Genomic DNA, 22655 nt, shown 5'->3' on the forward strand with positions numbered 1-22655 from the left:
ATAAAGCATGATCTTTGCTGAACTTACTCGCCTTGTCTTCATTCCTGCGCAACGAACCCAGTACACAACATAATCTTTTTGCTGGTGGAGGACCTTGTAAAAAATGCAGTAACTGCAAAGCTAAATAAAATGAAGCATAATAAAACAAAATACAGTATACTGTATTTGGTGACCAATATGGAAAATATACAGTATTACACTGTTAGAGAATTTCCTCCAGCTTTAATACCATCTATCAAATAGAACACATAACTGCAGGTCCTCTCCGACATATAAGAAATTGTTTTCATGTATTTCCATTTTTTGCCTGCAGGGAAGCTCCACAGCAAGCTGATATCATACAGTGTAACTGACTCTCCATGGTAATTTCTTTTAGGCTCTTGCAATACCGTTTTCCCCATGCTCTGCATAATAAGATCATATGGAGGACACGGCGTTTGATATATGCTGGTATCAACAAAATTTGTTTCTTATAGATCATCACGGAAAATAATGAGGAGCCATGTCTCTGACTACGGAGATAGGGATTTCTATAAAAGAATTTCCTTTCCCTTTAGGTAATCCAGCTCTTAAATTGCTAGAATACCTGACTGTTTCACTGAATTATACCAGTCTTTGCTAATAACTGTAATTCTAGGAAATAAACACTTTTGTTTAATAGCTTTAATAAAAAAGTGTTAATATCATCAGCTACAGTGCTGAGCTTGACTAGTGCATAGAACAACTTTCTATGGGAAACAGTGGAATCTTCCCTGTGTACCATGCAAACCTAACTAAAATTTGTCTTGGTAGTAGATTACATTTCATACTTATACAATGCCATTTCTTGTTGATGTTTCCAAGAACATTTTAATCAAACCAGGTAGGCAAGATCATGTTGGTTTTAAGTAGCTTCCATGCAATCCTTGAGATAGACTATTATTAGGCACTGTATGCAAAGAAAACAAGGTATATCTCCCCTTGATACACCACTCTGGTAGAATGATGAGTATTTGTGTGAGGATTCTGTCTCTTCTGTTCCACTCACTCCCCTTCCTCTGTTCATTGATCTTTGTTGTCATAATATTTTAGAATGAAAAGTAAGAATATATAGTTGGTAATCTGTTCCAGTGGTACATCAATAATCGTTGTTAATTGGTTCCGGGAGGCACGGCAAGTTCTAAAAATAGGTACCAACAAACAGTGTGACTTATCATGTGACCCTTTGTTTCAGCTGAGAAGGACTTCCCATCTGTCCTTTTTCCTATGTCAGTAACCTTCCCAGCATGGCCAATTTCCTGCCTGCCCTCTGTGGTCATTCCCTATGTCCTTTTGCCGTGACTTTCCTGGCATGGCCAACTTCGTGTGTGTCCCCCTCTTCCTGTTGCTGCGCTTTGAGTACCAAACAAGTACTCAAGTAACCGGGACAGCATTTTCATATTAAAATGTATTGAGTAACAAATTCAATGAGTGCTGAGGTACCATGGTATTTCTCTATATTGTCATTAACAATCTATAAGATTATTAAAAAGCACTATTATCCATAATTATATCTTGGAACTAGTTAAAATTATGAACATTTTAAAATTATTTTTGACTTTAAGATCTGTACTTTTAAAGAAATTGTTGAAATTCATTTAACAATAATCCAATTTGTTTTATCCTGATAAGGGAAAAAAATGACATGAGCCTATCCCTTCACTTGCATATTATCTTCAGTCTTACTTAAGGTGTTTGATATATCCAGCGTGAGAGGTCTAGAACTTAAGTGTTGCTCTACCATGTGTGAATGCTCTACCACCTGGAAAGTTTAGATAAGTAGGCTCTTTATAGATTGATAATCTGTACTCCTTAAATGAGTAACTTCTATATGCAAGGACAGAATAGTTTTAGGATGTTCCACAATAAAAGGTGTCTCCAAGTGATGGAACTGCAAGATTGCCTATCGTCATATGTCACTTTGCTTCCAGTACATATGTGTTTGTGTTGGTATATTTAATGAGCATTTTCTTTAGTTTTTTCATTTGTAAATTATGCCAAAAATCATTTGGCAGTGCAGACTGCTTGTCATTCAGGAGATCCAGTTCATTTTAAAGAAAAAGCATAGCATAATTTCTATTGCATGCCCCTTTGACACCAAAATATTCAGCGAATGGTCAAGAAAAGGAAGAAAGGACTTTTGTCAGGGGACATCCATTTTTGTATACATTTTTCCTAACAGACCAATTTCTATATGCCATTCTCCTTTATGAGCACATTCATGTATAGAACTATTGAGGCAAGAACTGTACTGAAAATCGATAAAAAAAAACCTACACTGTTATTCTGCTTGGTGTACAGTAATAATCTTTGGAGGATGTTAGGTTTGTTTGTCTGAAGATGTGGACAAAACAATGCACTCTGATTTCTCTGTCAGCCCTGAATTTATTCCTGAAAATATATAATGTGCTGGAATAAGACTCCTTCCTTATGCCCGAGATGGACGCATAGTTCAAAATCTACATGAAGTAGATGCTGTTTATTTTAAGAGATTACTGTTAAGGGTTAGTATAAAAAGAAATTAAGGCTCTTTTTGTTTTGCTTGCTTCCTGGGCAGCCACTTAAGCAAGGTTTGCTATATTGCATTATTGATATGGATATCTTGTATAATGTGTTATCATTATTTTTTAATAAAGCATTTCAGTGGGACTTGCCTAATCCATGAGGCTTGGCAGAATCTTCTGTGGAGTTGCACAAAGGGCTATAGAAGAAAGAGTTTAGGAAAATTACATACAAGCTGTGAAATATTTTGGGGGAAAAAGAATGAACCAAATCTTTGAAAATGAAAGGCAATTGGAAATCAGCAAATTCAAAGTGCCGGCTTCTTTTTTGTATTTGTTTTGTCATATAAGTAGAAATCAACCTGACTGTATTTTATTCTGAAGTATTGAAAAAAGTCAACTTGGCTTCATCTTCATATATAAAAATGTATTTGGAGAAAATGTTATTCATTTAAGGAGATCTGATACTACATTTGAAGGTTCAGAAGGTTCAAATCAATCTTGCCAACAAATTCACTAATGGTGATAATATTTTTAGTAGTGCATTCACCTGTTAAATTATTAATGAATATGGGACAGTGTTTCAGTGCCATGAAAGAACAAATCAACTTCACATTACATAAGCTTTTCCCTATAGACACAGGAAATTATTCTTTCTTGCTATCACAATCCCTGTTTCTATATTTTATTCAGGTAAAAATACAGGCACTATGAGTATATATTGAATAGGCTGGATGAATAAAGTTATTTTTTTACTTGCAGATAATTTATATAATTCATTTATTTAGTTAAAATTAGGGTTCAACTACCTTTAATGGTTAAAGCCTTCATGGGGATGTTTACATTACAAAATCCTGAACAGTACAAATGAATGAATTCAGTAAATATTTGCAGTAATAATATACAATTCAGACAGAACTAAAATCCTACATGCAATTGCAGCTAAAGGCCAAGGGTAGGCCAATAAAAGTCATTAAAAAGATCCCTTAAAACCACTTCATTCATGATCTTCAGTTTCCAGACTATTACTGTGGTTACTCATGTCTTTCATTGTATTTCATATTTAAGTGTAGATGATCATGGAGATGTATTTAAATTAAAAAAGAGTAGATGGTAGAAATAATATAATTTGTTCTCTTGGCGAGGAAGGAAACTTAAGGACAAAAAGACATCATTTAGGAACTCCCAGTTGGCAACGATATGGAGCGAGAGGTCTGGCCTTTCAGCCCTGCTGTCTGGGCTTCCACGGGGTTCAGTACTTTATTTGCTTCTGTTCAACATCTGCATGAAGCCCCTGGGTGAGATCATCCATTATCAGGGGATGAGATATCAGTATGCTGATGATACACAGTTCTATATCGCATCCCATGGGTGAGTTCAATAATACTGTGGCCTCCTCCTTCGAATGCCAGGAGATTGTTATAGGATGGATGGGGAGCAATGGGCTTAACATGAACCCTAGCAAGACAAAATGGCTCTGGATTTAGCATTCTTTTGTTCATGGAGAATTGCCACCTTTGGTCCTGGATGGGGCCACACTGTCCTAGTGCATAATTTAGGGGTTTTGCTGGAGTCACAAGTCAGATAAGATTGCCCCCCCCCTTTCTACTCTTTTGAAAGGCCCTGAGGACATGGTTTTGTCAGCATGCTTTGGGATCACAGGCTGATACCAAGCCCATCAAGTGGTTTTCTGAATGTTGTGGTAGTGGGGTGGGAGTGTACTGGCTTTTGTATTTGGGATCTTAACTTTGCCAGCTGCCTGGAATCACCATGAATGAATTAAGAGGCCATATGAATCTCCTAAATAAATAACAGAATTTGCTAATATTGTAGTTCAAATGAATTTTTCAGATTCAAGCAAAAGTTCAGTATTGGTTCCTTTATTTCTTGTTAGTGTGTATAAATATAAAAAGCAGTGGTATAGAATCAATCTTAATACATATTGCTTACCAAAATGTATTATTTAATTTTCTAGATGAAGACTGTTAGTGTTGCCTTAGTACTGTGCCTGAATGTTGGTGTGGATCCTCCTGATGTAGTAAAGACGACTCCGTGTGCTCGTCTTGAATGCTGGATAGGTAAGCACCTTTGAACATTATTTATCCATTTAAACATTTGAATTACTTTGTCTTGCGATGCCAGGTAAAGGTGACAATATATTCAGTGGAAATCTGTACTAAATAAACATAGGAATAAATAGTACAAAAATGCATGTTGGCCTCAATTTGTTAATTGGCTTATTTTTAACTTGCTAAAATACAAATCTCATAAAATAGTTTATTGTGCTTCTTAAAGAGATTTGTCCTCAGGACTAGGTGAATATCCCCAAGAATAACATTACATCTCACACATACACACACAAACAAACAGCTTGGGTGTCCTCCTTGATTCACGGCTCAACCTGGAAGATCATTTAACCGCCGTGACCAGGGTGGCCTTCGCACAGGTTCGCCTAGTGCGCCAGTTGCGCCCCTTCTTGGACCGAGATGCCCTATGCACGGTTACTCATGCCCTTGTCACCTCTCGTCTGGATTACTGCAATGCTCTTTACATGGGGCTGCCCTTGGAGAGCACCCGGAGGCTTCAACTGGTGCAAAATGCGGCCGCGGGGGTGCTTATGGGAGTATCTCGGTACTCCCATGTTTCACCACTCCTGTGCGAGCTGCATTGGCTTCCGGTTGCTCTCCGAGTGCGTTTCAAGGTGCTGGTAATAACCTTTAAAGCCCTACATGGCTTAGGCCCGGGGTATTTGTGAGACCACCTGCTGCCATTGTCAACCTCCCATCGCCCTGTTCGCTCCCACAGAATCAGCCTCCTCAGGGTGCCGTCTGCCAGGCAATGCCGGCTGGCGGCCCCCAGGGGAAAGCCTTCTCTGTGGGCGTGCCGACCCTTTGGAACGAACTACCTCCGGAGCTGCAGACGGCCCCTGACCTTCGGTCCTTCTGCCATGACCTGAAGACTTGGTTGTTTCAGCAAGCGGGTCTGGACTGACTACGTATTTTAATTAGGGTTTATTTGGTTTTAAATTGTCATGTTATCATTTTCAAATTTTCATTCTAAGTTTTTTCCTTTTTAATTTTTATTGTTGTGAGCTTCCCTGAGTCCTTAGGGAGAAGGGCGGCATATAAATTTAAGTAAATAAATAAATAAATATTGCCCAATTCCTAAACAACTCTGGACTGCTTACAGTTAACTCCTCCCAAAATATAAAAAATACAACAGACCAGAAAAGGAAAATGCAAAAAGAAATAAAACAGATCATAACAAAATAAAACAAAGATATATGGGATCCATAGTCATCTTGTCTCCAAGGCCTGGGAAAACAACATTCAATAATTTCCTGAACAACATATGAATGACACAGATCTTTGGTGGTGGTGAGGGGGAATCATTGCAGAGAGCAGGAATTACAGTAGAGTAGATGTCTGCATTCCACAAGATGACATTCTTTAATTGACAGAACCTGGAGTGCAACTAGTATGCTGGACTAGTAGAGGCACCGAGAGATAAGTGGTGACCCACTTGAATTGCACCTAGAAGTCATCTGGCAATCAGCATAGTCATGCTCACATAACATGGTGCCCTGTCCCTGTCCATGCTACTGCATTCTGGATCTGCTGTAGTTTCCAGTTGGTCTTCAAGGGCAGTCCCATGTAGAATACATTGCAATAATCCAATCATGAGGTGACCAGGTAGGTGTGACCATTTGAGGTGGTTCCTGGTCCAGGAAAGAGCACAGCTGCAGCATTACATGTACCTGTGAAAAGACCCTCTAGGCAACAGCTACCACTTGCTTTAGAAGCAGAAAGTGAATGTCCAAATTGGAAAGTTTTGGAACCATGCTGCTGAAACAAACTAAATCCCTGAATCTTGAGTCTGAGTCTATTCCTCCCATCCAGGTCTGTATGGCCTCCAGGCACTGGGTCAAGACTTCAACAGTGTCACTTTTTCAACTTGGGCTTGCAATGTATATTTGGGTAACATTAATACACCATACTGTTTGGTGATCTCATCGAGCAGTTTCATGTACATGTTAAACAAAAGGGGAGAAAGTATTGAATTCTATAGTAACCCACAAGTGAGAGGCCATGGGTGCGATCTCTTCCCACCTGTCAACACCAACTTTTAATTGGCCAAAGAGAAAAGAAGAGAAAACATAAAACAATGCATTCCACCCAAACTTGAAGCTGGTCCAAAAGGATACTGTGGTAAACAGCATTGAAAGCTGTTAAGAAATCAAGAAGCAAAAGAGAGGTGGGTGCACCAGTTCCATCTGGGCTTTGCTACAAGCTAAATAATCTGCTTCCTCTGGAAGCAATGATGGATGATAATCATCTGGGACCTTTTGGTTGTATAATGCAGGAGTCCCCAACCCCTGGTCTATGGACCGGCATCAGTCCGCAGCATGCCAGAAACTGGTCCACGCAAACAAGCAAAGCCCCATTTGCTGGATGCAGGTAGCACATTCTAATTTACATGAAAGCTGGGACATGACCACTGAAGTAAAGACAGGGATAGAGAAAGCTTGAACAGCATTCTTCAAAATGAAAAAGGTCTTCTGCAGTCACGACATAAGCCTACGATTGAAAATCAGGCTTGTCAGTTGTTAAATTTTTTCTATCCTGCTCTATGGAGTAGAGAGACAGAAGACCACCTGAAGAGACTAGAAGCATTTGAAATATGGATTTACAGGCGGCTGTTACGTATAAGCTGGGTTGACAAGATCAGAAATGAGGAGGTGATAAACCACCTGGGAAAGCCAAGGGAAATCATCAAAACAATTAAAAAATGAGAGTTAGAATATTTCGGACATGTGATGCGACACCCAGAAAAATACGGCATACTCCATTTAATCTTCCAGGGAAAGATTGAAGGCAAACGAGGTCCAGGCAGAAGAAGAACATCATGGCTTCAAAATCTAAGGGACTGGTTTGGACAAAACTCAGTGGCACTTTTTCGTGCAGCTGCTGATGAAAACAGGTTCGCCAACATGATTGCCAACATCCGATAATGGATATGGCGCAAGAAGAAGGCAGTACATAAAACCACACCCCCTCCTTATTCTGTCTTTATTTAATGTTCAATGTTTATTGAATATTTATTCAACATTCGTTTTATTGTGCATTATCCAGAATATAATCATATAAAATACACCGAAATGTTTTATATTTCCTTAATCGTTTTTACGTACCTACTCTTAAAATATAATAATTTCTTTTTCTCATATTTATTTTTTTGTCTGGGCAATAAAATTTACAGCAATAAAATTGAAAAAAAGAACAAGAAATACAAACATAACAATAACAAAGGAATAAAACAATAAACAATGGAAGTACAATGTTATGACATTAAAAGATGGGCAAAGGAAGCTCCTATCTATAAAGAAATTCTTCATGTCTCTTTATTTCAATCCTGAGATCAGCCAGAGTTCATTGAGGGTTATCCGAGATAACAACATATTTATTTTAACCTTGATCAAAGAAACCAGCTTTATATTCTTTCCATCTTGATTTTTAGTCCCTTTAAATAATATGGAATTTGGAACTTGAAATCTTTTCATTATTTTCTTCATCCTTTCTTACAAAAATCTTCAAAGCTTTAACAAGCCTTTTCTGCAAATCCAGTATAACGAAATTATTCAGATCAGTCTCTTGGTTTATTATTTATATATTCCTTTTAAGTATTAACATATCAGCTAGTTTCTTTTGTCTGTCCAGTGGAACATCTGTTTCCATGTCATTCTTGTAGGCTGTCTTTTTGAAAACTACTTTCAAATCAATCTCAGTCTTGTCAGGTAAAACTTGTTCCTCTTCCATAACATCTTTTAAACACAGGCAAACACTCTTTAACTTCCGGGTCCTTTGTTCAATGATATCCTTCAATATGTTCAATGTAAACATATTTTGTTTCATTTTGTATTTGTAAGCTAAGTCTTAGCGTTCTTCCCCTTTAATTGTAATCTTTAGTTCATTCTAGTTCTTTCTAGTGTCTGGTATTTAAATGCTATTATATCAATCAAAGTTCATTTATTCCATTGCACTTTTCAGTATGATAAACATTGCTTAGAAAATTGTTTTGTGCTTCATTGGCTTTAATAAGATAAAGTATTTTAATAGTATGAACAAAATGCTACATCAAGGCAATGCAGTATTTTAATAAATAGAGGTTACTTATTTAAATAAATACAGCAGCACAGCTTTCCTGTTGGCATTGTCTGGATATAAGTTTTATTTTCTTAGCCCATAAAGTTACTGCAACATCAAGTTTAATGCAGTTGCTAAGTGGACTTTGGATTTAAAGGATTTAAAAAGTAAATTTAGCATTTACTGCAGAGATGTTAACAATGGCTTATAATTTTATGCATGTTTGTTCAGCTTTGCGGCAGTAACTATACATTTCTCCTTGCTTTTAAGAGCTTAATCTAAACCCTACAAACACATTTTTTTAAATTAACAGTGGAGTAACTCCTGTGGGTGGAGTATTTTAATAACCTTCATTTTAAGTTTGTGGAAATCAGCGCTCTAAGTTGAAGTTGCAATGACTCTGGACTTTTCCCTTGATTTAGCATGTTGATTCCCTCTTCCTAGAGTTTTGTATTGCAATATTTCTTGATCTCTACTTGTTTGCTCAGTGTGCCATGTAGGTAGCAGATAACCAGCTCAATAAAGTTGCTCTGCACAATTTTTCATTGTCCAAGAGGATTTGAACATGTTTTGCAATAGCTGGCTACTGTTTAGTAGCCAAATAAAAGAATGCTAGAAAAAATGTCAAGATTCCTTCTGTAGTCATTTTGCTGTGAAAACTGGAAGAGACAATAGTATGAGTGTCCATCACATCTGCAGTCCAAAACCAGTGGCAGGAAGAGCAAGCAGTAAGGTATGATGTTACTTTATTCCATGCTCCAGGATTTTTATCATGTAAAATAAAAAGAAAGAAAGGCAGGGGATTTTTGCAACAAAGGTATATTGGTGTTGGAGCCCCCCCCTTTTTATTTTTATGCAGGTACTATATGTACTGGAAATTTTTAAGAAGAGACTGGACAGTCATTTGTCCGAAATGGTATAGGGTTTCCTGCCTGAGCAGAGGGTTGGGTTAGATGACCTCCAAGGTCCCTTCCATCTTCTTCTTCTTCTTCTTCTTCTTCTTCTTCTTCTTCTTCTTCTTCTTCTTCTTCTTCTTCTTCTTCTTCTTCTTCTTCTTATTATTATTATTATTATTATTATTATTATTATTATTATTATTCTTATTATTATTATTATTATTATTTTAATAACCATGGTAGAAAAAATCATAAGCCATCAGAGAATACTGCTGAGAAACATTTGCATGTTTAGGGCTTCCTCCCTCACCACTGAGGCTTCCTTTCTGCAGTGGAAGGCTGCTTCTGCATGATGTTGGGAATCTCCTCTTACTGTTTTTGCTCTGTGTCTATCTGTACAGATGCTTGGATGTGTTGTATGTGCAGTAACAAGGCAGGTATGGATTACATTCCAATCTCTTTGTTTCTTTAACATGTCCCAGACAATGTGAAACAAGCATTAGTCTTAGAGCTGGCAGAATTATTTTTTTCTCCCATTGAAGCCATGTGAAAGGGAAATAAATAAAATATAAATTCTCAGCAAAAAAGATAAAAAAGTCACTTCTTGCCATTTTGAATGTCCCGGCTTGATAGGACTTAGAGAAGTAGTGGCTTCTCTTTGCAGTAGCTACTCCCTGCCAGTGGATTCCTGCACTGGGTTCTTGCTCTCTATTTAACTGGCTTTCCCCTTAAACCTGTGCTTTCTGGAATTAATATTAGAATATATAGTTATATCCTAATGAGTAGGTGCAGTATACAGTTCTGTTTCCTCTGCACAGGCTGCAAAGCAGTAGTGTGTGTCCTGATTTCCCTTCAGGCAATAGCTGGTGTTACTATAATATTTCCTTTACTTATTTTTTAGAAAAAACACCCCATCTTTTATTTTGGGTTGCTTTATGACCACAAGTTAAATGTCACAATAATAGGGTAGAAAATGCCATTAGAGGATGTATGACCTCAAGCACCCTGAGGAAAAAAGTTGTTTAATGTTGCTAGAAATGTGTTGAATACTGAATAAAACCAATGTCATTCAATAGAAATCTTTCTTTTTATACAGCACGTAATGGAAGCTGTGTATCAGACTTAAGGCAAGCAATGCAGAAACATTTTCTAGAGTTTTTAGAGATGGGCTAACTGTAAAGCAATGGTACACTTGGGTCTTTTCCTTTAAATGGAATTATAATTCCACAGTGCATCAAAAGTCATTCAGACATACAATCAAAGACACAGAAGTGACAGCAAATCTCCATCCTGCCTAGGAATCTTATCTGTCAGGTATATAATAGTTACGGGTAAAAAAGTCTTTCTTTTTTATGCAGTGAGAACTAGAATAAATGTAGTGCATTTTTCCTTTACTACAGTCAAATAAATACTGAACTTTACAGTAAAATATGGAAATGTAATAATGATAAGCATCTATTCACAATTAGCCATTTTACTATACTTTGGAGGATATTTTAATTAGGTTTCCATTGTCAATAAAAAGGTTCATCATAATCACAACCTTTTTAAAAAGAACAATTGGATGATTATTGTACATGTTAAAATATATTTATATCCACTATTTTAAAATTATATCATTGTGGGAAGAGTCACATTTCTCCAATATATATATATATATATATTATTGTATTTGCAACTTTTGAACTCTTAACAGAATATATTGCTATGTTTAGGCTAGCAGAAATAAAACAATTAGTCAGAAAACACATATTTAGTAACATACCACTTTGTCTGATGTTTCCATGCCAATTTATTTTAATTTAAATATAGTAATAGATTCAGTTATGCTGTGTTTACTAGTGGTCAGTCCATACAATGTATTTTAAAAGAGTATTCTATGTATATGTGAACTGCCAATTTTCTATAAATAGAAACTGCATCCTCCCTCTAAACATCAATAAGTCATTCTAACTAACATTTCCCTTCTCTCTATGCATATGTATATTATCTGTTAGACTTGTGCAGTACTTTAGATTAAAGGAGAAAATACGCTGTGGAATGCATATGGGTGCTTATAATACCTATTACCAACTCCTTATATCAGTCACATTCTTTTCTCAGAATTTATTGCCTTTTGAATCTGAAGCTCTGCACAGCATTGTTGTTTCACAACAATTTTGTGTCTATTAAGGTTTGTGTGTCAGACAATCTGTCTGTCTGTCTGTCTAATTTACTTATACCAAAATTTGGCTTCCATTGTCAGATTAATCAATTAACAAACAGTAGCGTATATAGTGTTACAGAATGTGAAAACAAAAAGAAAATTAATGAGCACAAAGCAAGATAAGATAAGATAAGAGATATGAGATATAAGATATAAGTCATAAGACATAACATAAACCTCATATACCCAAATCTGTCAACAGTTTGACCTGATGTCAACTATACAGGGGTCACCGACCCCTGGTCTGGTCCGCAACTGGTCCGCACAAACAAGCAAAGCCCCATCTGCTGTATGCAAGCAGAACACAAAACCACACCCCCTCTTTTCCACAGGAAAACCTTTCTCCACGGAACCAGTCCCTGATGCCCAAAAGGTTGGGTGCCTTTGAACTATACTACAGGAAACTCTTAAAAAATTCAAAGATTTAATAGCTGGAATGACAAAGAAAATCACTTTTTTATCATTCAACTTCTATCCTTTTGTGTTCTCTGCCTGTAGGACAATTACTTTGATCTCAATTTTTAATGATAACCTGAAGAGAACAGAAAAGGGAAGATTCAAAGTAATCCAGCTCTGTGATATAGAGCTGTTGTTTAAGCCATTTTCAGATTGTGTTGACTTTTCATGGCCTTATGATGGATTGTTGCTTCTGTGATTTCTTTTGACTATCTCTGTTGGTTAGAACTGAATAGAATTTCTTTGGTAGTCTTATTTGCATGAACTGAATAGGAGGAGGAAGCACTAGGCTAATAGCAGATATTTGTGATGTTGAAAATTGTTAATAGTATTTTAACACTATGAATAGGGAAAGATGTCTGCTCCATTTTCTTTGTTCCTTTTACCTAGAGCTACTGTACTGCTATAGCTTCTCTAATCAATACTAAATATATTCTTTTTTGTCCATGGTGTTAGATAGGTTCCATTAAAAACATACATTTTCCCTTGACATTTCAGAATACACAAGGACATGATTTTTTTTGCTGAACTTGCACTATATCTCATTAATCTCTCTTTACATGCATTTTTACAAACTTCTCATGGTGCTTCAGAGGATAATTTGGAAAGGGTCCAGTTTTTAAACCTCACTTTGCCAGAAGCACAGTACTGTATTGGAGAAATGTCTTGAACTCTATTCTCCAAGAAAATAAAAGCATGCTGAGGACAGTAGGGACCAATATGGGAGCTCCTTCTTCATGACTTAGCATACTGTTTTGAATATGTAAATAAATGTTAGCTTTCTTACTTTTCTATTTATGTTAAGTGTGTTCATGTTGACTTTGAGTGCTGAGGGCAACCCTCTTTCCTCTTTTTGATTATTGGATTGATTGATTATGTTGATTCTTAGTGACCAGATAGATTTTTTTCCATGACGATGTGTCCGTAACCTAGTCTTTCAGATCTTCCAACGGTGTACTCATTGTATTCATTGTCTCTGTAACTGAGTCAGTCCATAACTATGGAGATTCTCAGTCATCTAGGTCATGGTTGTCACAAGGGTGCTTTTTCAAAAGGTAACTGGGCTTTGTTTTTCCTTGAAGACTTTTGCTTTTCATCCAAGAAGCTTCTTCAGTTATGACTGAATGGTGGAGGATGGGAGGATTTGTATTCTTTGCGGTCATCTGGTCTTTAGCACTCGTTCTGAGAGTTGTGGAGGCCACTTGGAGGTGGTTCATCTAATAGAGCAAATGGGTGTGGAAACGTCTTGGAACTGCTGAATGGACTGCGTTGTAAGCAGGAGAGAAGTGGTGTCATATCTCTTTGTATTCTCATGAGTCTTCTCCAACACCAAAAGTTCAAAAGCATCAATACTCTTCTCATCCTGCTTCTTCAAAGTCCAGTTTTTAATTCTCTGGAGCATCACATGGAATACCATGGCTTGCACAATTGGGGTCTTTGTAGGTATAAACACATCATGGTATTTGAATACCTTTTTAAGGCCTTCATGGCTTTGGTACCAAGTACTAGCTAATTATATAAATTTAGTCAATTTTTTGTTATTCTGTTTTAATTCCATTACTAGCTCTTGTAGATCCTTTGCATTTTCAGCTATCTATGTAGTGTCATCAGCATAGTGCAGTTATTGATATTTCTTCCTCCAGTTTTAAAACTATCCTCATCTTCTTTGAACCCAGCTTCACTTAATAATATATTCAACATATAAATTGAATAAATAATGAAAGAGTATATAACCTTTAGTCACTCCTTTGCCAACACAGAACCAATCTACCTCACCATGATCTGTTTGTATTGTGGCCCTCCTGACATGTATATTGTCATGAGGACAATGAGATATTCTGGGATTCCCATTTTTCTCAGCACTATTCACAGCTTGATGTGGTTGATACAATCAAAATAATCAATGAAGCACACAGATTTCCCCTTCTTTTACAGGATCCTTAACTCCATTAAAAACTGTTCCGCTTGTATAGTTACTGTTAAGTTTAAAGGCATAAGTGAAGCAGCAGATTTTCCTACGATTTGCAGTAACAAAGGTTAGGAGGGATTTTTTTTTATTCAAGGCGCCATGCAGCATCACCTAAAATGACTGGCTGCCAAATCATATTGGCATATATTAACATCCTTCTATCAAGCAGCCTTGATAGTCATGAACCAGGACCCTATTTCCTCTTCCTCAAAGAAAAAGGTTATAAAGATCATAGCATTGAAGTTAATACATTGCTATGATCAATAGGCAAAAATCTTTTGGGTGGATTAAACCTTTTTAGGCAAAGGGGCCGTCATGGAAGTGAAAATAACAACCTAACTGAAATGTTACAGTTATCAGCTAAACCTACCTCTTGCCTAATTTACAGAAATAAATTTACTGTTTTTACTGTTATATAACCTAAGTTCAAAAATTGCAACTAGAACAAATATCTCCACAGGAATTGTGGTAGTATAGGTAGTCTGACGGTAATTGGGACCAGGATTGCGTCACCAAATGATGAGGTCATAAAGTATGATATCACATGAATAATTTCTTAGCAACAGCTATCCAGGCAAACCCAATGGATGCTTGACAGCATACATTTTGAAGAATTGCATCTTCAAAGCGATTGAAGTGATTGAAGTTCAAGGTGCTGGTTATCACCTATAAAGCCCTACATGGCCTGGGTCCGGGATATCTGAGGGAACACCTGCTGCCGGCATCAAACGCCCTTCGCCCAGTGCGCTCCCACAGGGAGGGTCTGCTCAGGGTCCCGCCGGTAAGAGACTGCCGGCGGGTGACACCCAGGGATAGGGCCTTCTCGGTGGGAGCGCCTGCCCTCTGGAACCAGCTGCCAGTGGAGCTGAGAACTGCCCCCGACCTTCGATCATTCCGCCGGGGCCTGAAGACCTGGCTCTTCGAGCTCTCGGGCCCAGACTGAGGAGGAATTTTTAATTTGGGGTTCTTTTTAACTGACTACAGGGTTAATTTAATATTTTTTAATTTGGTTCTTAATTTTTGTATTTTGGATTTTTAATTCCCTGTAAACCGCCCTGAGTCCTCAGGGAATAGGGCGGTATATAAATATAACTAAATAAATAAGCCTGGGAAACAGGCCCTTCATCAGTCAGCACAGGAATACTGATGTACCACCAGCCTATCAAGTACTTAGAAGGTGAGTGCTGGACAGCACAAGCAAACAACAGCCAATGACTTAAAAGCCAGCCATCAACACACCCCAATCAATATCTAAAAAGTCACATGCAACAGGCACTATAAGTACCACACAAAACAGGACACACTCTTGTAGAGAGAGGTTCCCCTAGGATGGGCTCCGAAAACTCAGAAGACAAAACCTCTAGTCCCAGTGACTGATCCAGATTGGATCCTGCAGCATTATCCTGGGACACGTATATTCACCTTCGTTCATTTTGAAGAATTGTTGATGAAGAGAGACCAGAAGAGATGAAGTGGAGATCAGTGAGGTTTCTGGAGAAGACACACTGAAGGAGAAAGAGATGTAATGAGGGATTTCCCCTCACTGCAAATGACTTTCATGGAAAGCTAAGCAAAACAAATGGAAGGATTATGTTCAGCCATCTTAAGAAGACAGAGAGAGATAAGGAGCTGGCCACATAATCATTCCTTCCACAAATAGGAAGTATGAATATAGAATATAATGACAGTAATGTACTGTATATCTATTGTTTGAGCCATAATGGTAGCTGACATATCCAGAAGAAAGCGGACTGTTAAAGAGTTGACTAGGTGTACATACAGTAAATCAAACCTGTATTAGCTTTCTCTATTGTTTACTGGAAAGAGGATGGAGAGGAATTGTTCATGCCTTGAAAATTGAAATAAAAGTGACATTACTTTTATGATAATATAAGGGATGAGGGCACATGAGAGGTGCTTTGTGTACTCTGAGCTGTATCATGCCCTGTGGATCAACAAAATCTGGTGACAGAGAGAACGTAGGGAAAAGGAGTATTAACCCTTCTCTTGCCAACAGCATTCCTGGTGAAAATTGTATCGTTTTGAAAATTTCTGTTAGCTGAACCTGGGATTATGTGCTGTCCAAGGTAATGCTAATTGTATGGTAAATTATTCATGTGATGTAATTCTGTTTTTCCTGAAAATCTGGTAATATGTTAATCCTATTGGAGGAAGCCTTTGGCTAGAAATAAATACATTCACAATTACAATGTTTTAAGTCTCTAGGATTTTGCCAGTCATAAAACATTTGGCATGATTTGAAAGCAATGGAGTGTTTGGGGACTATAGGGAAGTGGTTTGTAGAAATAAGAAATATAAACGTTAATTTAGGGAAAGACAATCATTGGAAGATGATACACAGTTTTTCCCTCATTCTATAGTTTTATTTGCTATGGTTTTAAAATATTTTCTCAGAAACTATAAATCATGGATAATTTTTCATGAGAAGCTTTTTTTCTTGAAAATTGTATTGTTTTCAACACAATTTACCCCAATACCAGATTCCATTATTGTACTGCAGTAGCAGTCTTGATTCTACCTGACCATAGACTTCTCCAGAGACCTCTGTTTCAAGAAATATGAGAAAAGTAGAACAAGAGATTGCTTTGAATTGTGTATCTTTTGACATATTTGGATTTGGCCAGAAAAGTATTACATATTTAAAAATATTACCTTCCACTCTTTGTTCTTTTAAGAAAGAGATTGACCTCACACACAAAAAATTAATATTATGCCTGTCAGAATTACAATGTTCTGAAATTATACTACTAAATATGTGAAATTAATTTTTTGTTGTTTCTATTCTAGTCTTCTACAAAAATTTTAAATGGCCCAATGAACCAACTGTGTTTTGGTCCAAAGATATTCCAAATGTCTGTTTTTGTTAATTTATAACCCAAACTAGAGCCAAATTTGAAATGGTGTTGAATATTTATTTTGTCTCCTTCATGCTTTCATTTGTTTATCAAATAAAAGTATGCGGGGCACTGACCTGGACTAATAGACAAAGAATTAACTTTTTGCCCTTGTGTGAAATTAATTTAGAGAAAAAAACCTGAAATGGCTTTCTTTCTAATCTCAGTTTTGGGATTATTGCATTTTTCCAGAAATATCAGCCCTACTAAGTAGACCAGATAAAGAAACCAACTCCATAAGAATGCTAAAGCTACTTTTATTGAGAACAGCTATAATAACAGAATCATGCAAGTCTGATTAAACTATCCCTCTTCTTATATGCCAGTGAATTGGCAAGGCGTTTGCCTGAGTTGCTTCCAGATATTATCTCATTGCTCTAGACTTAAAAAATGTTTTATCTCCTTTTGCTTAGGTAATTGTTTTTGCATATTTCTGCCAATGCCATTTTACTTACACTCTATAAGGAGGAACAAATTACAGTTCTGATTTTAGATTCTGGTTTGTTAGTTAGTTTGTTTGTTTATTCATGTCAGAAACATTACAATTAAAATAAGGCATACTATATGACATAAAATTTAAAATATAAAATACAAGATTAAAATATATGCAAATTAAACAGATCTTGCCCAGAAACTAGCAACATTATTTGTTCTGTTACACTGCCAGAAGGTCCTCAAGTGTATACTGCTCGGGGTACAAAAGGCAGGCATACATATCTTTATCTTTATCTAACTTATATACCGCCCTTCTCCCGTAGGACTCAGGGCGGTTCACAAGGTTTTTAAAATAACAATACAACAATTACAAAAAATTAAGAACAGTTAAAATAATTACATTTAGACCTTGAATAAATATAAAACCCCAATTAATATTAAATTAAAACCCCAATTGATACTCTCAGTCCAGGCCAGAAAGCTCAAAGAGCCAGGTCTTCAGGTCCCGGCGGAATGAGCGAAGGTCGGGTAGTCCTGAGCTCTACGGGCAGGTGGTTCCAAAGGGCAGGCGCACCCACAGAGAAGGCCCTCCTCCTGGGTGTCATCCGCCGGCAATCTTTTACTGGCGGTACCCTAAGAAGACCCTCCCTGTGGGAGCGCACAGGACGAAGGGAGCTTGATGCCGGCAGCAGGTGTTCCCTCAGATATCCCGGACCCAAGCCATTTAGGGCTTTATAGGTCATCACCAGCACCTTGAATCTCACCCGGAGGGCAACCGGAAGCCAATGCAGCTCGCGGAGCAGAGGTGTTACATGGGAGTATTGGGAAACCCCCATCACAACCTGCGCGGCTGCATTCTGCACCAGCTGAAGCCTTTGAGTGGTCCTCAAGGGCAGCCCCATGTAGAGAGCGTTGCAGTAGTCCAATCGGGAGGTCATGAGCGCATGAGTGACTGTGCGCAGGGCATCTCCGTCCAGGTAGGGCCGCAACTGGCGCACCAGGCGAACCTGGGCAAAGGCCCCCCTAGTCACGGCTCCTATATGATCTTCAAAACTGAGCCGCGAATCCAGGAGGACACCCAAGTTGCGAGCCCTATCGACGGGGGGTAACACCTCACCCCCCATCATTAAAGGTGGAATGAACTGGTTAGTCCGAGATGCTGGTATGTGTGTTGTTGTCTGGATATCACCACAATTGCAAAGAGCAGAAGCATCCGGATAGCCCACAGGTCGGCAACCTGCGGCTCCGGAGCCGCATGCGGCTCTTTGAGCCGTCTCTTGCGGCTCCCAGCCGCCCGGTGCGCGCGCACCTCTTCCAACGGGCAGTGGTGCGCGCGCACCTCTCCAAATGGAGAGTGGCACCGCCCATTTGGAGAGGTGCACGCGCACCTCCCCGAATGGGCGGAGGTGCGCGCGCACCTCCCCAAACCTTTGGAGAGGTGCGCGCGTATCTCCGCGCGAATGGGCAGCGGTGCCGCTCTTTCAGGAAGCCCGCCGTGGCCCGTCTGTGAAGCTGCCGAAAGCGGCAGCTTAGCAGATGGGCCGCGGCAGCTTCCGCAAAGAGCGGCCCCCCTGCCCATTCCGAGAGGTGCGTGCGCACCTCTCCGAACGACCGGAGGTGCGCGTGCACCTCCCCAAACCTTTGGGGAGGTGCGCGCGTACCTTCGCGCGAACGGGCAGCGGTGCCGCTCTTTCAGGAAGCCCGCCGCGGCCCGTCTGTGAAGCTGCCGAAAGCGGCAGCTTAGCAGACGGGCCCGCGGCAGCTTCCGCAAAGAGCGGCGCCCCTGCCCATTCCGAGAGGTGCGTGCGCACCTCTCCGAACGACCGGAGGTGCGCGCGCACCTCCCCAAACCTTTGGGGAGGTGCGCGCGTACCTCCGCGCGAACGGGCAGCGGGCCGCTCTTTCAGGAAGCTGCCGCTTTCGGCAGCTTCCTGAAAGAGCGGCGCCGCTGCCCCTTCGCTTTCGGCAGCTTCCTGAAAGAGCGGCGCCGCTGCCCCTTCGCACGGAGGTGCGCGTGCAACTCCGGTCGTTCGGAGAGGTGCGCGCGCACCTCTCGGAATGGGCAGGGGCGCCGCTCTTTGCGGAAGCTGCCGCAGCCCGTTTGCTAAGCTGCCGCTTTCGGCAGCTTCACAGACGGGCCGCGGCGGGCTTCCTGAAAGAGCGGCACCGCTGCCCATTCGCGCGGAGGTACGCGCGCACCTCCGGTCGTTCGGAGAGGTGCGCGCGCACCTCTCGGAATGGGCAGGGGCGCCGCTCTTTGCGGAAGCTGCCACGGCCCGTCTGCAAAGCTGCCGAAAGCGGCAGCTTTGCAGACGGGCCGTCGCCATCGGGCAACCGGGAACCGGTTCCATCTCATTTTTTAAAAAATGGCAGCCGCGTGCGTCCGCGCATGCGCAAAAAACCTTTTTGCGCATGCGCGTGCATGGACACACGCACGCGGCTCCCTCTTTTTTTAATTTGTGATGGAACCGGTTCCCAGTGGCTCTTTTTCTTTTTTAGGTTGCCGACCCCTGGGATAGCCCCATTTGTTTAGAGTGTCTCTGGATCTTACTGTACCCATGTGCAGTTTATTCAGTGATTTCCATACTTCCCAACTTTCGTCAGATTCAGGTTCCAGCTCCTCCATTGATTCCATCCAGTGTCGGTTCTTTGTAGCTTTCCATAGAGCCATAGCATACCATCGATTCTGCTATTTCCCTGTAACTGACTTGATTGCTGTGGGGAAATGCTTGGATCCCTGGCAACAATATTTTTGCCTAAGAAATATGCATTTTCTGCCTTTGCACTTTGCTACAATAGGAGAAAGAACATGCTACATCAGAGGTCACCAACCTTTTCATGCTGCCGGCCCGGAGGGAAAGGGAGCAGCTGGGAAATTTGCGCCTACGTGACTGTGTGAACAGGGCTGCATGCAAATGGGGGTGTGCACACCCACACAGTGCTAGCAGCCCCATTTGCGCAGGCACACAGGCACTAGCGGCCGCCACTGCTAGTCCCGCGAACGTGCAAATAGGTCTGCGGGCCCTAGCACGAGTGGGGTTGGCCAGTAGGCCATGTCCTGGCAGTGGGCCACGGACCATAGGTTGGGGCCCCCTGTGCTACATGGATGCTGTTTGCATGTAGAACTTATTTTACGTGGTTGTTCAGAATCTCATGGGTCTTTTATGTCTCTTAGATCCTCTGTCAATGGGTCCACAGAAAGCTCTAGAAACCATTGGTGCGAATTTGCAAAAACAGTATGAAAATTGGCAACCAAGGGTAAGTACCTTTTTGCCTTCTGGTAAGATAAGCCTTTTCTTTCTCAAAATTTATGTTTACTTTTGGTACTGTTACTAGAAAATATTCCATTTGAAATATAAGATATATACTATGTGATCTTTTATGTACTATATTAGGCAAAATATGGAGCTTTTCTATGTGTTCATGTGGATAGAATATTACAGGTTCTCAAAAACTATTGGGTTTCAATTAGACTAATACTCCAGAAAGAGAAGAGTCATTTTTACAGCCAAGAATTTTTACATTGGTAGTTGTATCATGCAGTATTATTGTTACCAAGTAGTTAGCAAAGCAATTAATTCCAGTAGATAGAACTCTTCTCTGCATCGTTGGCTTTTGATGTATACACATAGGTTTTATAGTCAGATAATACTGCTCATGACTATTTTTTGGGTCTGCTACGTCAGAGTTTAGATTTATGAGGTAGTAGTCACTAAAAACTGAGATCACATTGGCTTCAGTCCACATGAGTAGTATTGAACAGTTCAGTAGTGGAAGCAAATCTCTCTTCTGGATGTATTTTAGCCAAGGATGGGCTGTTTTTAGGAATGTTTTAATTTGAATTTTTGTACATAGGAAGGTCATAGCAACAGTTGAAGAGAAATTAATGACTTCTCCCAGAATTTCCCTGGACTTCAGCAGTACACGAGCATCTTTGATATTTAGCATGTCACAGACAATATACTGTAATTTTCCCTTGTGATGGAACTGAATTTGGGTACATACAGGAGTAACCAAAATTTTCAAGCGTAAGGGCGAAGATAAGCTTATGTCAAGAGTAGAATATGTTCTGTTATCCAGGTATGAATATGGCACAGCAGGAGAGAAAATGAATGGGCTGTTTGCAGATGATTGTGCTGTTTTCTGATGATTTAGTCCAACCTTCCCCAACTTGCTGCAACATGGATTGGATTACTGACTGGATGGGGATGATTGGAATTGTAATCCACATAATTTGGAAAGAGATGGCCTTGGAAGGTGGGAAGAATATCTGCCAGAATCAATAGTAAACTTTGCCCTTATATATCTAAAATATTGTTTTAGCAGCTAGGATTCCAAATCTGTTTTGCAATGATACCAATTAGAGTTTAGTAGTACTCTGGAATAGATGAATGAGAATCTTCATTTTGTAGTAAATTTAATATTTCTCTTAGAATGTGCAGTGTTCTCTTCCCAGTCAAAGATGTGTTACATTGGCAAGAGATATAAATTTATTTATTATATCTCCCTGCCAGTTTGGAAAAAGAAACTAAGGAGATGAATGCGTTTAAGACAAATGCAATGAACTCAACATAAAAATCTAGCAGCATTTTTTTTGACATTCTGCTGATTGTGCATTTTCTTAGAAACATATACAAAATCCAAAGAAGGTGTAATATTATTGACGAACACTTTAATGCAGAATCAAGGAAACTGAATTTCTAAAATCTTATTTTGAAAGGTTCAGGGGCTTCTCCTAGTATGGTACTTACCGTATTTTTCGGACCATAAGACGCACTTTTTTCCCCCAAAGTGGGGGGGAAAACAAGGGTGCCTCTTATGGTCTGAAGGTGATCCGTATGGCCAGCCCCAACCTCCGCAAGTGAAAGCAAGGGAGATTGCAATTGGCTCCTGCAATCTCCCTGCGGCCCGGCTTTCTCTTGCAGAAGGCAGGCTGAAACGGAGCAAGGAATGCGAATCGGCCGATCTCGCGCTCCTGCGATCTCCTCTGCTCGGGTTCAGCTTCACTTGCTACAAGAGAAAGCAGGCTGAAACAAAGCAAGGGAGATTCCCTCGCTCCGTTTCAGCCTGCTTTGTCTTGTAGCAAGAGAAACTGAAACCGAGAAGAGGAGATCGC

General features: G+C 39.7%; 1 protein-coding gene across 1 annotated transcript in view; it reads left to right on the forward strand.

Annotated features, from left to right (window-relative positions):
- RPTOR (regulatory associated protein of MTOR complex 1) overlaps positions 1-22655 on the forward strand; it is a 438767-nt gene that overhangs the window by 32726 nt on the left and 383386 nt on the right. Inside the window, exons 2-3 of the mRNA XM_083354435.1 lie at positions 4495-4597; positions 20715-20797. Of these exons, the coding sequence (XP_083210561.1) occupies positions 4495-4597; positions 20715-20797 (186 nt within the window). The remainder of the gene's footprint in view (positions 1-4494; positions 4598-20714; positions 20798-22655) is intronic.

The sequence above is a fragment of the Vipera ursinii genome (genome assembly GCF_947247035.1).
Source record: "Vipera ursinii genome assembly, chromosome: 2".
Taxonomy (NCBI): Eukaryota; Metazoa; Chordata; class Lepidosauria; order Squamata; family Viperidae; genus Vipera; species Vipera ursinii.